This window comes from Apostichopus japonicus, chromosome 16 (assembly GCF_037975245.1).
Source record: "Apostichopus japonicus isolate 1M-3 chromosome 16, ASM3797524v1, whole genome shotgun sequence".
Taxonomy (NCBI): Eukaryota; Metazoa; Echinodermata; class Holothuroidea; order Aspidochirotida; family Stichopodidae; genus Apostichopus; species Apostichopus japonicus.
This window is the reverse complement of record NC_092576.1, coordinates 12,054,062-12,073,642: the sequence shown is the minus strand read 5'-3', so window position 1 is coordinate 12,073,642 and position 19,581 is coordinate 12,054,062. Positions and strand designations below refer to the sequence as shown.

The following is a 19,581-nucleotide window of genomic DNA, read 5'->3' as shown; positions in this document are numbered from 1 at the left end:
AATTGTTAGGCTGACAAACCTTACCAAAGGTATGTACACAGGCAGCCTAAGTTGCGTTTGGTCCTCATTAGTGTGTTAGGCTTGTAGTAAACCGCATGATTTGTACTGTACGATGTGTTTCAACGGTCTTGAAAAAAGTTTGGGAATTTCATGTTCTCAGAAGTGCACATGGTACATATACCCTGCAGTTGTACACACATGGTTAACTGTGAAAGTTAACACAATTTTCTCGTTTAGATCTACTGTGTCTGTAAATTTATCGTGTACAATTCTAGCCCAACAGAATTTCCATTGAGTACAACTTATTACAGTAAAGGAACCGTGTATATATAATAAATACATGCATGTACATTACTTCCTGGAACACAGTGGATTAAACTTAAGCCACTTTAAAAGCACCCTTCAGTGAGTTAGAGAACTCTCTCGCTCTACTTACAGTAGACCTGTTCCCCCCCCCCCCCCCCCATGCATAGTTAATTCCCATTTTAAGTGTATTATTCAAAATGCAATATTTAGGGAAAATACCGGCTTCCATTGTCGGAGTGCTGGGACGGATTTGAGGGGGGGATTTACCTCGAAAGAAATAAACAAAAAGTGTTGGTTAAAAGAACCCAGCATGAATGGAAAATTGCCACCGAATTTTGGTAATTTTAAAAGTTACCGTAAAACTTTTTACAGTCCGGTGACTTTTATGGATCGATGAGCCTACTGTAGGTTGTTTAAAGGGTGAATTTTCTTTAAAATTTCAAGCGTTATAGAAGTACAGGGTTGGACCAATGAGGAGTGTTCTGGAAACGTCTAAAATAAACACATACATGTATCAAATTTAATGTTTTGCCTCATAATAATAATAATTAGTCTTAGATATTGCAGAATCCAACCTAAAGGTTGCTCAATGCGCTTTACAGTTGTGTGTAGCATTTAGAAAATAAGTAAGTTTTAATAGCACATTTGACTTGTTCAAGTGAATCAATTTCCCGCAGATGGACTGGCAGCGAATTCCATAAGTGCGGTGCTGAATAGCAGAAACTGCGATCACCAAAGGTTCTCGTGCGTGTCACAGTAACAGTAAGTTGATAGAGGTATTGGGAACGAGTAGGTCTATCCGTTGTTCGCTCTAGGATAAGGTCGTGAAGATATTCGGGCGTACCATACTTCAATACCCTGAACACCAGTATCAGAATTTTATAGTCAATCCGAGCGTTAACTGGAAGCCAGTGTAGATCGATCAGTTTAGTGTACTGTAGGGGGGTGATGCTGTTAAATCTAGGTAATCCAGTAACAATGCACGCAGCTGTATTCTGAATCCTTTGTAATCTTGTAAGTTGTGACAAGGTTGCTCCATATGAAAGAGAGTTTGAATAATCAAGCCTATTAGAAATGGTAGCATGGACAAGTTTTTCTGTTGATTCTCTATCTAGATATTTATTTACAGTAGTTCACCAACCTAAGTCGTCATACTTCAATTAAGACATGTGTGCAAAAGATACAGTTACTTTTAAGTACTTTTTGTTTCACTTGTTAGTCGTGTCGTGATACAGTGATCCAAAATTAGAAATCTTTTCGACAAGTCTGATCAATCTGACTTCCTTGAAGGGATCGAATATCTGTCGTACCTCAAATTTGGCTGACATTAATCGACAGAAACATTATTATAAAGTGACCGAGATGTTTTTCAAAATCTGACTCTTTCAGACGAGGTTGTCAATTAATGGGAAAATATCAAATATTTGTTGATCTTTAAGACGTGACTTTGCTAATAATAATAAACAAAACGTGATTAACATTGCCAAGTACATTATGTATATGGATTGACAACAAATACACATACAGTACATACAGACAGGTCTTTTTTGTTTAAAGAGACCGAATCTTCTTGACAGAGACAGAATCAATCTTGGGAATAATTAAAAAATATATATATAAAAAAAAATAAGAAAAATAAAAAATATTAGATGGAAACAAGTCTTTAAAGGAATTGCGCACGAACAAATATATTCAGTATGCGTTGCTATGGTAATGGTCATCCCAGGTCAAGATGAAAACATTTAAATGTGCAATAAATTTATGTTGTACACACTGGTACGATGCAAATATATAACATTCGAGAGAGTACAAGGCAATGTGGGTAAAGCATCGCAAATTAAAATTAATATTACAGTACAGAATATGGTACCTGTACAGTGGTTAACACCGGTGCCCTTCAATCATAAGGTCCCCGGTTCGAGTCATTCCCAGATTAATGTATGTCGTCTAATTACAGAGTTGTTGACAATTCATAATCATGGACGACACGTTAAATATGAATGTAAGAGACTGACTTCGGTGAGCTTGCGGCTTTGATAAGCCAATGAGCTTCTTCGCGAGTTCCTGCTTGCAGGAGGATCTAATATTTACATACATATATTCATTTGATGGAATGATGTATCAAGAGGGGGTTCCCCAGCCACGCCAAAACCTTATAGAGGGCGCTGTTACTTTAACTCGCGTCCTCTATGAAAGGAGAAAGATGCGAGTTAGTATTAAGCATCTCTTTCGTTCCACCAAACTGCACAATGTGGAATTTATATTGACAACTCTACTGTGTATGTCAGTCGGTGTGTGAGTTTTATTCTGGGCGATGATGGATCGACTTTGTTTCAGAGATCTGTAAAAACTTCTAGATCGCACGCATTACTGGACTGATATGATGGCACCCTCCGTGGAAATGCCTGGGAGCCCCATCGACAGAAAGTGTCCCAGTTCTAAACCGAGGTGTCATTCTTGACCAATTCCTTGCATACATAGCGAAAGTAAACAGCTCTGCGCAGTATATCATTCAGCACTGTAACCACGACGTCACAACGACAGTAATTACCGTCCGTAATCTTTCTGGGAAATCGAGCTAATTGCATGCACAAATCTCATTACCCAAGTTACGTAAATTGCAACCTGTGGATTTTTGCTCGTATTCTGCAGAAACTCAAATTGTGTTTCTTCTTTCATCTGTTGCCATTTCTGGCAATAATACATACAGTATGTGTGTACAAGTAATGTGTGTATGTGTGCACCTGTATACATGTGCATAATCTGGGGGTGTGTTTAGGTGTGCGTGTGTTTGTGCACACATGTGTCGGGGGGGGGGGTCAGGCATGGTCAAGCTCAGGAAAGGTCCTCTCCCGAATACTTTGTAAATTATGCGCTTGCTCAAATTTGGAGGCACTATAGAGGGCAAATTTTATACCCATGGGTGGGTGGTTAGAGGCGACCAAATTTCTGTTTCAGCCGACCAACATCAGCTTTGGAGGTCGCCTGGCAAAAGACCATTTGTTGATTTTACATCAAATTCAGATTGCTGACATTGTAACTAAATACCCCAAGTTTAGTACAATAGTTAAAGTGATAAATAGGTATTACCCTCTGGGACATCACTTTGTAGATTGAGAAATAACCCCCCCCCCCAAAAAAAAATATATATAAAGGAAATTTGGTAATATTGTAAGCCTATAATCCAACTGAATGGAACTTTTACAGACCTGTCCAAAGAGCTGGTGTTCTTTTTATCAACACCTACAACGAGTGTATCTCTCCTGCATTGTTCCTGCTACATTGATTATTCTTTGATTAGTCTAAGTTGTTATTTTGGTAAAAACTTGTTTCCGGGCAACTCAAATTTGTAGAACATTTTGACGAATTTAGACGAACGGCACAAGCTGGTCGTTTGAGGGACATTCAGAAGAACAAATATGCTAGATGCCCTGCACTCTTATATACTGTATGTATAGTTAATAATTAACCTTTATCAATTAGTGCAGCAGTTTGGTGCGGACAGATAAGATGACCCCCCTCACTAAATATCTCATCCAAACATTTTTGGCTTTTATAATAGATAACTGTATTTGTTATAAAGTTTAGAAGCTCAACTACTGATATACTGGTCAATCATTATGGCTTTACATGTTTGACCTGTTGTTTCCTCCATGGAATTGATATTCAAATAACAAAAAGATATATTTAAACTGTAAGTGTTTACTTTGATTCTGGCAAAGTAACCCTAATGGGACAATCAGCATTCCCAGGGGTGCCAAACAGTAAACAAGACTGGAGAGTTTGAGATAGTCTGAAGTTATTTAGTTTTATGACCTGGAAGGTGTATCTTGATCACACTAGTTAGCTGTCAAGAGAATACTGTACTGTACTGTACCGTACTGTAAAATTACTGTAATGTAAAGTACTGTTAGTTTGCTTAGTAGCATTTATGTGACGATATAATTTAAAGTGAATACAATTTGAGTTATCCAGTCCCTCCCCCCTCCCTCCCCTCACCCCCTTTCCACCAAACAGAAGTAAACCCTGGGCTATGAGTTGAAGTGGGATATAGGCGAGGAAACCTTGCATCTTGGAATGTGTGAGGTTCCAGCCCTGGAAAGTGGTGGGTTTCTTCCATCCAGGAGAAATCCACACTTTTTACCCAAGTGATCTTCAAAACGAGTCAAGAGCAAATAAAAATAAAAAATGAACAAAAATACTCAAGCTGAATAGCCTCCAAAAGTGAAACGAAATTTATGAGCAATTTGGTTTCTCTCCCAGGTACATAATTTGACCGCTAAGCTCTTGTAAAGTCACTGGCAGAGGGGGAGGGGGGCGCCGGGGGGGAGGAGGAGGAAGCCTCTCCAAAAAGATAGTTTATTGGGAATGTCGAAGGCCTTCATGTGCCAAAAGTTATTGGCAGATCTGTTTTGGTTTTGAGAGTCCTATGAGTAAGTACTGTAAGTACAAAATCAGGTGGCACTATACTTTACTATACAACACTGAAAAGTTTGCATACATTGTTCAATCTTGCATAAATTTATACAAAGATTTTGTAACATTCTCCAAGTCTTGGTAAAATCAGAAATTGGTTAAATATTAAAAAAAAAAAAAACGAAAAAAAAAACTACCTTTAAATAATGTAGATCCCACAACTGTACCCTAAAACTATATTTCAATATTAATGGGACCTTCATCATTCATGTCTGCCATTGAGTGTGTACATGTTTCATCTATAGATAGTAATTTGTACATTTGAGGTCTGGAATTTGATGCGCTGAAAAGGGTAGGAAGTATATTGGTAACTGACCGAATACAGGTACTTGCATTACAAATATATGGTTGACAAGGATCAAAGTACATTGATGTAGATGATAGAGCTGCTTATACAACAACACTTCACATCATACAGTACTGTACAGTATAATATTATTCTTGCAGTAATCTTCGGGGGGTCGGATTATAAAACGAACTTTGAATAGTCCTATCGATTACCAGATAGGACGCTGTTTGGATAGCAAACAGCTGACTGCAAATAATGCAAATAAATTAAAGATAAAATATTCTGCAAGTAAAACAGCTCTTAACGAAATCTCAAAGTCTAAACATGTAGTTACAAGAATACTGTGAATTGATCCCTTTAACTTACGAGTACTTCATGCATCCAAGTTTCGCAAGTAAATTTGTGATACGTATACCCCGTGTGTGTATACATCGTTCTGATATTTCGTATATGGAGACAACATGGTTACAACCAACTCATGAATTATTCATAACTCTCGTAGTGTGGTCACGTCATCCTTTCACTCTGTTTTGTAAACACAGCTGAGCATATGTTTGCTATACCAGCGCTATCGCAACTGTGAAAAACTGAAAATGCCAATGTGCCAGGCATTTGATCGTACTGATAGGCATTCAGAACTTGAGGAAAGGCTCTGTCTTTTGTCTCCTAGTTCAATAAATGCACTCCGATCTCCTGCACCATGCCTGCTGTAAGGGATAGCTTTTATAAAGTTGCAACATGCAGGTTCCAAATACTGTACATAAATCACATGTATATTAAAAGTAAATTTTTTTGAAATTATGAATATAGAATGAAGGCAATGATGGCACATGATAAAAAGCATTGCAGAACTTTACAGTGCTGGACGTAGGATTTACAGTCTTCCTCTCTTACCTGACTCCTGTGCATAAATGCACACTGATATCCCAAACCATGTCTATAGTGTACAAATTGGTATTTAAGTTCACGTACTGGGGCCTCCTAATTACCCTCTACTTAGGGGATCATCCACTTCCTTCCAAATCTAAGCATTCAGAAGGTTTAGAGTACAGTAATATAATAATAATAATAAAAATAAATGAGACTTATATAGCGCCAAATCAGTAGACAAAAGTCACTGCTCAAGGCGCTTTACAAAGAGAAGCAGACTAATTTACAAAAGAACAAGTGAAAAGATGGGTCTTAAGTAGACTTTTGAATGTTGCAGCTTTAGAGTACATTCTTGGGGGGGGGAGGTATTTAGGATGGGGGGAAGGGCATTGCATCACTTTACCGACCAGAAAAAGGACAAACGGGCTGGAATCTTGTTATCAAGCAGCACCAAGCAGCACCAAACTTACTGTAAAGTGATATTTGAAGAAGAAAGAAAAAAACTACTACAAAAGTTCCAAAAATTGCAGTCTGATTTTACTATCTGTTACTAAATTGATCCCCGTGGACGTCAGTTCTCTCATTGTGCTCTGTGAATGCAGTTATTACGGTGGAATGCGTGTGCAGTACTACAGTAGGACTACAGTAGTATGTACAGTACATCTATTGCACCCATGGACTAGTCACTATGACTGACTGCCCTTGTGTGGCCAGTGAACTGTAGTACTATTACAGTATGCTTGATTGCAGCTCTGACAAAGATTTGTATGGAAAGGTGACAAGCTTCTTCTCCTCGTTTCAAAGAAAATGAAAAAAAACAAAACGAATGTGTCTTATATGGTGAGGTGTGACATAACTAGGAGTTTTGTGGTGGTGGGTTGAATCTCTTTAAATACAAAATCTTGAGTAACTGACATGTACCAATATTATATACACACTGAAAATTGGAAGTTTTTGTACAAAATATTTCTACAATATAGCCTATAGAAGTTCACTAAATGTCACTGTACAGAAGCGATTGATACACATGCCCCACAGGGCTTTCAGTTGGTCATTGCTTTAAGATTTTGTCATTTCTGCAGTATTTCATATGAGGTTGCATTTCATCATGCATGTCATGATTTCCTATAAAAAAAAAATTGTCAATTTATTTGACTAAAGCCACATGTTTGTATGTGTTTTATATCATGAATGCCATGATTGGGCAATTGAGGTCAAGTTTATTACACTGGGTCATCATTTTAGTGCAGCAGCAACTCCCATCAAAATCCATCAAAGATTTGACCATTTTTGTAGTCTTTTCGTAATTCTCGTTTTATTTATGAATGAACATAGGTTGATTATGCACAGTGATGATGTAAAGGGAGTGAGTGCCTAATTTTTCTGTTATGTCATTCCTTTGTTTTTACAACCTTGGTTTCAAGGACACTGAACACAGGTTTGTGGCCTAAGGCGACGCTTATAAATAATATTTATATGTATTCTTTCGAAAGAGGATATAATCACATTAGTCATATGATATGGGTTTATAATTACGGGGTTAACTTTTTTAGGGCTGAAATAAGAAACTTTGATGGACACCCCCACATCATAGATTGCACATATTTTCCAGATTGATCAAAACTTCAATCGTGTACATACTGAAGCTTGGAAACAAAAAGAGCTTTTTGAAAAAATTTCAAAAGATTTTGAAAGAGATTATCAAACAACAACTTAGTGTATACTGAATATGCAGGGTCAAATTGGCTAGGTGTCCGGAGTAATTTTACATAAATGCGCAGGACTTATTTGGAAGAAAAAGTTTAAAGATGGCCTTGTGTTGTCATTTAATTGTTGACTTGTACCAAAGGTCAGTCTTTGTGTGTACATGTATGGTACAGAATGGTAGGAGAAGGGTGTGGGGGGTTGGGAGGGGGGTGGGAAGGGATGTGTACATAATAAACATCTCTATTGCATCTTAGCTATTCAGTGATATTCATTATTGTGTTTGCTTGCTGTGAGGTTCATACGTGAGATCTCATTGCCAGCTATATAATAAAAGTTATAATCATCTAGTATGAACTAGCCCTCATCCAGGCCTGACAGGAGGGGGTTTCAGGGGGTAGAAAGCCCAGGAGAGCCAGGTCAATTAGGGGGCTGTTAGTTACACATGTAAACAGTATGCGACAAGGAATAACCTATTCTGATTTAAAATTATAATACTATAAAAGTTTAAATTTTTGAAAGGCCTCAGAAACGGGCACCCGGGTGACATCCTTTTCTCCATGGAGCCCAACATGGTACTCAACTCCCCCCCCCCCCCCCTCATCAACTGCACTCTCACAACACCACCTTCATCCCTGTCATGCATGCTTCCTTTCTTCCACACTATTAAAAAAAAAAAAACTATAAAACCGAAAATAGACTATATGGTAGCCCAATGTCTGGAAACATACAGTAAATCAAACTTAATGTTATATATGGAACTGTGGAAGTTTATAGTTGCCATGGAAACACTACAGATTTATCACTCTTACACTTTGTACTAGACAATACAGTCCACTGTTTCAAGTCAATTCAATATAAGGTTTTATTTCAACTAACATCTTCTGTACAGGAAGCACTGTCTTTTTTTGATATACCCTAAGGAAATTTTTTATTTTTTATTTCAAAATTAAAGCCAAGAAATATTATGATAAAAAATGGTGAACAGTTGAACTTGAATTGAAATACATGTGTGCCCTTAATGACCTATTTGTCTCCTGTCTAGGTAGATGTTAATCCAGAATGAACTAACAGTACAGAACTGTACCAGCAGCAGAACTCAACTAGTGCCTATCATTTATAATGTAAAACGTGTGTACAATGTTTACTTTAAATTGGTACATGCGTGCGTGGTCAGAGTGAAAGTCCTGTTCGAGCTGTGCAAGGCAAGGCTCCTGCTGGTTAATTGGAACTTCTTATTTTTCTTTTGTTTTCATTTTCTTTTGTTTTCATATTCTTTTGTTTTCATTTTTTTGTTTTCATTTTTTTTTTGTAGCCTTTGAAGAAGATCCTGCTAGGATCCAAACGTCAAGCCAACTTACTTTTACACATTCTTTTTTTTTTTTGATTGTGAAAAAATGACAATGGAGCAATTTAAAGTAACAGATCATGAGATTGAAGACAAGCAGTACAAAAATTTGGAAGCTTTAAAAGTACTGTACATGATGGCATGTCCCCACAATACATACATGTGTACACACAAGCATGGAAATGACGGGAAAATAGTAATCATGAGATATTATGATTAATTCCCCGATGCCACTGTATAAGAGCACATATTAATGGTCTTTTTTATGATCATAGACTGGTATAGTGATTGTTCAGTGTCTATCATATAAAAGGTAGAATATATATAAATGATTACAATGTTTAGTGTTTAATATATACATGATGCAATGTCTCCGCAAGAAATATATACATGTGGACACACAAGCACAGAAAGGGCAGGAAGAAACAATCATACCATAACATCCTGCTGCCACTGTATAAGAGCACACATTAATGATCTTTGTAATGTTCATGGACAGAGTGGTATTAAGCGAATGTGACCAGTAAGAGTACGTGTACAATTACAATGATAAATGATGGGAAAAAATCATTAAATTGCATCAAGTTGGCAATATTTTGTGATGCCTATCTGACCCACCACATCCAAGATTTGGTGTCGTTAAAGAAATTTGTCGGCCTTTGCAAGATCTTAAAATCGAGTAAATACTTTGCAAAATCGGTCGTAATTTGACGCTACAGATGTGGGCATGTCTACAGTGTCTGTAAGTGCAGCTATGTATATACACAGTACATGTGAAGTAAGGAATATATTGCAATGAACATTAAGCCCGTTTCACATACACCCCCATACACTACATTCATACTATATAAAGAAAATGCTTTAAATTGTGCACATTCAATTTGGCGATATTTTTGTTATGCCTCTCTGATCCGACCCATATCCCAAGATTTTTTGTGTGGTCGCCAAAGAAATTTGTGTCCCTATTATAAACAGTAATATAACCTGTTATTGAAGCGCTGCTGGTTTTATGACTGTACTTTTAGTCATTGGTGTTTTTAGCTCAGTTGAAACGGGACGCCCGCTTAATACCGTATTATGACCGTAGAAACTAGGTTTCAATATTATGAGCTACATACAGTAGGACATTAATCATCACAGTGTTTCAACTGGATACTTGTATGTTGTTACTGGGAGGTATACTGTATATCTGAGCTTCAACTTTCAGGCTTTTATTAAAAGCTTTTTAACAAAGATTTAAGTGCATTAGGAATAAAAAACTGTTTGGCATTATACACACTGTATGCTATGCACCTTGGATGATAAATTTTGATTTGAAGGTGACAGGGTAATGTTATACTTGAGTAGAAAATGTACAGTTAGGATGAGATGGTTACACACATTACAGACAGTATTACGGTACATACTGAACAAGTATGCATTCATATACACACAAAGTACACTTGAAGGGTGAAAGTCTGCTCCATACAAAAAAGGTCAAATCTGCCCAGGAATTGACTGTCATTGAAATGGACAGTTACATTATAAATTTGTAGCGACATACAGTATTTCTGACACTTCTAATAAAGATGTACTATTTACTTCGCTCCCCGCTTTTCCCAATCCGAAAAACACTATGAGACACTTTGGTGGTAGAAAAATGAAGGTCACTAGGGTCAGTGAGGGTGTAGTGTTAAAAGATTACCAGGGCATACTAGACATGGTAGAATGCGGTGCTAAGGTTGTGGGGAGACAGGTAAGTGGGTCACTCGTAAATATATAAACCAGTAAGTTTTATAATGTAGGCCTTACTGTAATGTATGTAAAAAAGAGGAAAAAGAAAAAGGAAGAAAAGGTTAATGATTATATGGCAACCTGTCTACTCACAAGTGACCTCCCTTCTCATTCTGTAACAATTAAATTAAGCTTTAATTTTTAGTAAGTAAACATTGGGATTTCAGTGACTTACATTCTAATATGCAAAAGTCACATACTTAACAAAATTATGAAATATTATTCTTGCATATTCAACAAGTTGGCCATCATATTCAACCAGTTGGGAACAATTGTGTAATTGCTTCTATCACTATAAACTGTGCTCTCTTATCATGCTTCAGAGCACTCATACTGACAGTACAAACAGTCAACCTTTATCTGATTCTAATGCTAATACCACTCTACCCTGTATACTGTCCTCTCTCAGCATGCTTTGAAGCACTCCTATTGACAGTATGAACAGTTCCTTAGAACCCATTTTGATACTTAGTATGTACACTTCATAGTGTCAGTAGTGTACTGTACAAGTGTTTTTGAAGGTGGGGAATGACTTGGAACTTGAAAGTATTATGTAGAAAAAACAAATTGTCCAAACTGGGTCAAACATATTATTAATTTACTATAATTTTCATTGTCCACAGTGTTCACATTCTGGTATGGGAAAGCAAATAATTTAAAAGCAAGTCAATTTAAGATGTTTTGTACAACAGTAAATGAAACTATAATCATTCATGCTTATATTCAACAAGTTGGTTGACATATTTCTACATAGCTGCAACGTTCAATGGAATACTTAATACATGTGTACATTCCAATATGGGAACTATCCAAAGTTATATTGTGTAAAAGTAAGAGGGCCTGACGTTTCGATCCTAGCAGGATCTTCTTCAGAGGCTGAATGACAAGTTACAGTAACAGAAGAGATAAATACACGCACAGAATACAGACAGGTTAATGAGCATGGTGAACACAAAAGAGATATAAGAGGATTAGTAGACAAGGGATGGAAAGAAGAAAGAAAGAAACCAACAGGGGAAGAGGAGAGGTTTCAAAGTTATATTGTACGAAACTGATATATACCTGTATTTCTCAATGTAATTGTAATGTCAGTTGTAGTAATGACTAATGTACCTATACAGTAGGATGAGATAATGTTTCAGTTTGTTGTGTCAGGCAGAGGTTAAATTTCCCACAGTAGCTTCGGTTTGTAGGTACAGTACTGTATACTGCACATGCAGTTGCAATCCATATAGTCACCAAACACTGTCTGAAAATGGGAAAATTTGCATGCCTTGGCCTATTTCACCATGGAAGTTTTTATTTCACAATGTTCTGCCTGTCATGGTACAACCAAGCTTTAGGTATAAACAGTGTGTCAGTAACCACAGATCTATCCCAGGAAATGACACAAATCCTATGAGTTGACAATATGTACTTAAGTATGATCACACCCAATGCACACATGTCAAAATAAATGTAACGAGTTTGGACTTTTAGCAGTGGGTGGATTGAAATAGGAAGTGGTCGATATCATCGGGAGAGGGTTCGAAATTTAACGAGTTTATTTCATTCTTCTCATATCCCTCTCCAATCTACAGTACATTTATGTACACTCAGGTCATGGTATCATTTTGGAACTTTTTTTTTCGTTCGGGGGGGGGGGTAGAAATGAAGAAAGGAGATTGGGAAAGTGGGATTGAAGTTGTAAAACTTTATATCAGTCATCTCTTATCCGTCTCTTAGCTACGGTACATATCTATCTCTCTGTCTGTATATAAATATAAAGAAAATCCACGTTTAATCCAAAAGAAAATATTATGAGAGAAAACCAGAGAAATAAGATATGACTCATAATTGACAAATAAGGAGTAATGTTTTAGAAAATATATTGGAACTTTCGGTCCCCCTGGGACCTTCGTAAGCAATACTTGGCAGTCGAATGAAAAGTACAAAAAGTAACACACATTTGAAAGTATGAAGCTACATTCTAAGTGTAAGTTGCATAGATGGAATTAGAACCAAATAAACCATGACTATACAGGAAGCGGATTAAGGAGCAAAGAATGGATTACGGCCCCAAGTCTATATGCACTCAAGTCTATCTATCCACTATTTAGTGCCATGGTGACACGCTTTAAACTTTTCAGGAGGGGAAAGGGGAGGGGGAGGGGAAAGGGAATGAGAAAACAGGGAAGGAGAAAGGGAGGATGAAGCTTTAAAAGTTCACAATATATCTGTGGACTTGGTCTCTGACTTTGTCAAGTTGTGGAATGGAGACAGATTTTTTTTTTTTTTTTTAATTTTTAATTTTTTTATGTATATTTATATTTTTATGTTCTTTATTGTGGTTTATAACCCTGTCTTATATCATTTTTTTTACTTTTACTTCTATTGCTGTTGTTATTACTTTTAGGTTTTCTTAAGTTTGGTAATTTTATATTCCAGGTATTAGTTCTTTTGTACAGTGCTCTTGAGCATGTTTTATTTCATGATAACAGCAGTTTATATGGTATTTTATTTTATTTATTTTTTTATAAATCTTGTCAGTATAATTGGAACTAGTATTTGCTTTGAACAGCGACGTTTGGATTGCTATCTACATATATAGTACCTATATGAGTTATTTGACCGTGTCTTTTATCTTCTTTGTTACAGGTTCACCGGCATCAGAAGCCGGTCTGAAGGCAGGCGATCGGTTAATCGAGGTAGACGGCATCAACATCGAAAGAGAGACACACAAGCAAGTGGTGGAGAGGATACGAGCGGGAGGCAAAATGACCACGCTACTGGTGGTGGACAGGGAATTGGACAAATACTGTCAGGTAAACAACATCACGATCAAGGCGGACATGGCCCCCACGACGGGGACCACCACGACAGTAGACGGCCCCAAGGAGAACGGGGGACACGTGGTGGAGAACGGGGAGGTGGAAGCCGTGATCGAGACACGGGAGGAGGTCAAGGAGGAGGAGACGGTGGTGGAGATCAACAAAGAAGAGGAGAAGCGAGAAGAGGATGAAAAAGAAGAAGAAAAGGTAGAAGATAGCAAAGAAGAGGAAGAGAAGCCGGCAGAGGTCGTCGAGGTCGCCGACCCAGTGGAGGACGAAGTCGAGGATTACGACAGGGAAGCCGCAACTGCAATAGCGGCGGAGGTCGTCGCCACGGAGATGAAGAAAGACGAAGCCGAGGATTACGTGGCAGTCGTCCAGGTGGAACTGGACATGATACCAAAACCGGAGCGAGAGGAGGTGGTAGAGTCGGGTCCTCCACCAGCACGGGAAGAAGAAGAGGAAAAAGAAGAAAAGGAAATGGTAGGTGCCTTTAGTCTTTCGATTTGACCCCCCCCTCTCTCTTTCGAGAGAGATCTTGGAAGAGTTTAGGGAAATGAAACTCGCAGCAGATTTTTTGGTGAGGTGAAAAGGGCAGGAAAGATCTGTGCCGTTAAGTGTAGAAACGTTGGTCGTTGTCAAACTGTACATACATGATGATTCAAAACTGTGTATTGTTTGAAGCGTATCATAAGCACAGAACTTTTTTTTTTTGGGGGGGGTATGTCCCCTAGTTTTGTAATCATATTTTGTGGAGCATATAGATGTATCATGAATGGAGGATACTGTGTCATTCATTGTAGATCTGGAAGTGCTCAACAAATTGATGCAGTGTTATCTAGGATCAGGTACCTAGATACAGACTACATACATGTATGGAAGTGATTAAATCACATGTGGGGAATGAATTGGTCAAGGCAGTGGACTTGTGATCTAAGGTTTGCAGGTTCGAGTCCTGGCCAGATCATTACTTTGTGTCCTTGGGCAAGGCACTTTATCTCCATTGCCTCTCTTCACCCCTGAGGTGTATAAATGGGGACCTGTGAGATAAACGGTAAGTTGGGCACTGTTTAGCTGCTGCCATGTTAAGGGATTGTCTCTATGTTTGACAGGTTATAGTCGACCAGGTTAATGTTGTGATGCCCCTTGAGCACCGTTATCGGTAGATACAGTTATGTCTGCGCTTTATAAATTCTCGATATTATGATGATTATTATGTTATATAAACTAAATGTTGCACTTTAAAAACTAAATCTGTTTGTACCTTACGTGAGCAAATTTACACAGTTCTTACGTCTAGTTGAACAGCTGAAATCCTATGAATATTCTCATAAATAAATATACAGACTGTTCGAGCTATCAGCACTGACTCGATGGATTTCCGCAACAAAGTACATTTAAGTGAACCGTACCTCAAGAGCCAAATTTATACATTTCACATGAAAGGGTGCAGATATGAAGATATTATCAAAAGTGAAAATTTTAATTTCAGACAGCGTTACATCATGGTTGAGTACTTATTTACTTCACTCCTCGCTTACCTGTCTCCCCACAACCGTAATGCTCCCATTCTACCGTGCCTAGAATGAACTGGTAACCATTTACCACTGCGCACACTCTATGACCGGCCCCTCCAGCCAATGCCCTTCTCATTCTACCATCCAAAGGAGCCAGCATGGTGCGTTTTCAGTCTGGAATTTGGCAGTGACTCTTAAATGTATGCTGCATGTCACTGCTTACTAAGTAGATCTACATTAAAGCAGCATTTTGCGTTGGGTCACTTTTTTCCACCTTTTTATCATGTGCATCGATTTTTTTACATGTATCAATCATAAAACAGCAAACTAAGATACCATCCAAGTTTCACCCTGCCAAGAGTGTTAATTAGCGAGTAATTAACGATTTAATGTCGATAATGAGAAGAGTGTCCTCGACAAATTCCACAGTTAAAATTAATCGCATACAATTCCGCCAAACCCACTAGTTTTGAATGCAACCAATCAGAGATGCAGGTTTAGTTATTGCCCATTGCTAAAAATAGATTCAAGACTTTGCGTTGGTACAACCACATGAACCAGGGAGTTGTTATGGAACTCCCTGGTACAACTGCCATATAGACTGTACACAAACAAGCGTGGTGTTATATTACGTATTTGTCAATGACGTTCGTAGTGTTTAAATATTCATATTATGGGCGAGGTTTATTGGGTTCCCAACGGAAAATATCTTGGAGAACAACAAAGTTGAAAGTTGCAAATTTTTCGACTTTTATGCCACCATTTGAAGTAAAATATAAATAGATTAGCTAGTTATGTATGTCGTTATGGCAAAGTGGAATCAGTGAGGTTGAGAAAAATCATAGAAAAGGACGCAAAATGCTGCTTTAATGCACTCTCAGCTATGTACAACACAGACTTGTAGTCATCTTTACACCTGTAGGCTTCATGATGTGCATTCATGAGCTAGTACAGTAATCTTGCTAAGTTAGCAGTCTTTCCTTGGTATAATATGAGTGTCAATTCAAGTACCCTGGGCTCTTAAGCTCGCCAGTACGAACTACGTTATTTTTGCATTCTGTTTCGATGCAAGTTTGTCAAGTCTGCAAGTCCCAAAATGTCTCGATTTAAGTACGACTTACAAAGCAGACAAGGCCTCTAGAGTACAACGTACAGTATCAACTAAGTGCCGTTGTACGTGCTAGATTAAATCTATTTTACTTTGCTCCTCGCTTACCTGTCTCCCCACAACCTTAGCACCCTCATTCTACCGCGCCTAGAATGTCCTGGTAACCTCTAACACTGTGCACCCTCTATAACCGGCTCCTCCGGTCACCGCCCTTCCTTCTCATTCTACCAACCAAAGTGTCTAGATCGCTATTTTCGAGCGGATTTTTTTCCGTTACAAGTTAAACGGCATTGAGTCAGATACCCTATGTCTGCACATACATGTATGCAGTATACACTAGTGGGAAAGGAGAGGACATATTTGCCAGGCTCTCAAATAGCAGTAAATATATTCCATATTTACTGTACTGTAATATTCCTTATAAACTGATGACAGAGTTCGTTCGTTTGATAACGTGATCACACTCTACTCTAGAATAGACCTGTACGTACCTGTCGTATGTTCACATATTTAGGTAGAGTGTATATATGGGCATTTACACAGTAAACCAACAAGTTAAAAGTCTTAGGCTTCACCTGTGTTGGTTTACTGTGAAATGCCCATATGTTTTAATGTTTTGAAGTTCTCATACTGTACATCCACACACCTGCTTAGTCACTAAACATATCCAGTAAACAACAAACAAGTATACGTTTCCCCGACGACGTGTACTGTACAATAAACAGTACATACAGTATGCATGCATGTATTATGTGCGTAATTAAGTACTACAGTTTGTGTGGTACAGCGCAACTGGGAATGTATTTTTCCTGCAATGTAGTAAATTATTTCCAATTAATTTAACCATTGAAAAAATAAAAATAACTATTGACTTGGGTCAGGACTTCGGTAACCATTGACTTGAGCAGTGAATAATATAAATTGATGGAATTAAACAATTCCGTTCAGTAATTATTCTTAACATATTTTCGTCCAGGAAAATTGTTCACATTGATCAATATCAGTTTATTCAATCTCTAGATGAAAAAGATTATAATGCCAATTATCGAAAACTTTAACAGTCATGACAAAATCTGGTATCGCAACGCAAAACGGCGGGGGTGGGGGGGGGGCAAATTTTTATACAAGTGCAAAAATGTAAGGCAGTTCTTGTACTGTGCAGGAAACCAATCATATAGTAATTTATTGGGGAAAAACTCGAGGGCCTTCAAAACCGCTACGCAAAATTTGAACTCTAAAAGTATATTCCCTGCAAATTCAGTTTAAAACAAATCTTCACTAACTAGTGGAAGGTATAATGGTATGAAGGGAGTACTGTATACATATTAGCTGTGGTTCAACTTTACAGGAGAATCAAAACACTATATATCTACCCGATTGAACTGAAATATCTGCCTTGTAATACTTGCAGTATATATTTGGGGGGTTTATCTGTTGGTTTTTATCGGGGTTATCAGTACTAATACCTACAGTATTTCAAAGTCCATGTGTAATGAAGTGATCTGAGTTCAGGATTAAATGTCATTTGCAAGTCTTAACACGATACAGTGCAACAAGGGTACGAGTGCAGTCACGCAGCTCATCATCTGTCAACATGCCCATCCCCTCCCCCTCCCCCTCCCTCCCCCTCCACTCCCCCTCCCCTCCCCTCCCTCCCCCTCCCCCAAAAAAGTTGGGAGGCACCCTATTTGAGTAAGAATTTTGCTCCTTTCTCTTTGCTCCTATTGCCCTTTTGCCCTCTACCCCCCTCCCCCTTCTCCATAGTTCCCGCTTCTCCATAGTTATCCCTTCCCTGAAGCTGAAGAAAACACCCGTCAGAAACCATGTATCTTAAATTAGTACTTGTTTGTGTGTACATTGATTGCGAAGAAATTTGCACTGTATGTATTCAGGGAGTTCATCTGCCAAAATGAGGGTAATAGTAGGTTATACTTGATTGTTTTATATTGTCCAGGGCTATTATACAGCCTAGATATTAAATTTGCATGATAAATAAGTTGCTACAGGTACGTATACTACATCTAGTATAGGTAGCCGCACATTTGGAACATAAGATACACTAGCATCTACTGTAGGATTCAATAGGACGATCGCCGATCTGTACAGTACAGCTAGTACACATAGATAGGCCTACAGTACACTATAGATCAAGTTTGCTAAAATATTAAATTGCTCGGCGGTTGCTCGTTAGAACCCTTCAGACTTATCTGTTAGCGATTGCCCATGAAATGTCGCACATGTATATATATGCTCTTTTGAGTGCATTGATGACGACCATACATGATGACATTTTTAACATTGTTTTTTCATATTTACTATACATATAGGCCTATGTACAGTGTTAATAATCTGTTGTTTATTTTCTTCCTTGGGTTAATAGATAACACACAAAGAATGATTGATGTTGTATACATAATATAGTATTAAAGATTAAACCTCCACATAATACCGTATGTAAAGAGAATAACCGACACACCTAGTTTTATGTGACCTGCTTTATAGTAGTTAGCCATTCTGCTATGTACTTTCACTTATAACATTGTCAAGGAGAGTTCAACCCATATTGGAGTCATTCATGAGCAAGTGAGAATTTAAGAACAGCTCGTCTGCCCCGAACTGCTGAGATTGGGTGTGACTCTGTGCATCATGTGTAAAAGCCACTCCAAATTTACCAACTAAAAATCTGTTTTATTGGCCCCTACTATAGCATGCTATAGGTTTTGTGATTATGTAATGGACCTGCCACGGTCGTAAAATGACCTCTGGCTCTACAATTAGCCTGCATAGCTTCTTAACACCATTAGGAGCTTTGCGTTAACACTGTGTGGAAATATGTTTATGTCTACAGTGTAGTTAATCATGCAGCGTTCACACAAAGACCCTCAAACAAGAAAAAATATGTGGCAGGCGTTGCAGACTAATTGGTAAAAAGAGGTCACTTTACGACCAAGGCAGGTCGATTATGTAATCTCAAGAAACTTTTCAAATGATAGCGTGCTATAGTCGGGGTCTATACAGCAGACCTTTATTTTAGTCTGTCGAACTGCGAGAGAAATCTTGCACCTTGAGTCATATCACTGTCGTACAAAATACTGCTGGATTGTGTTTGATCTACATTTATTGCAATTAAGTTGACCTCATATGATGACTCCAGTTTGTCCAAACATGATCACACCCTTCTTTCTTCTCCCCCATCCAACATGTATGCAAACAGCAGATCAAACCAAACTTAGCAGTAACGGTGGACTCTAAATATTATACAGTCGCACACATAGAATAATTACACTTTGACCTCCACCGTAACTCTCTACAACAGAAACGTTACGCCTTATCTCTGTGCATCTCATGTGATCTATCTACTGTACACAGAAGTTCCCTAC

At 38.1% G+C, this 19,581-nt stretch overlaps 1 protein-coding gene across 1 annotated transcript in view; it reads left to right on the top strand.

The window, feature by feature from the left end:
- The window catches only part of LOC139982189 (uncharacterized), a 54,508-nt gene that overhangs the window by 4,155 nt on the left and 30,772 nt on the right, over positions 1-19,581 (top strand). The window contains exon 2 of the mRNA XM_071994780.1: positions 13,404-14,059. Coding sequence (XP_071850881.1) covers positions 13,404-14,059 — 656 coding nt within the window. The remainder of the gene's footprint in view (positions 1-13,403; positions 14,060-19,581) is intronic.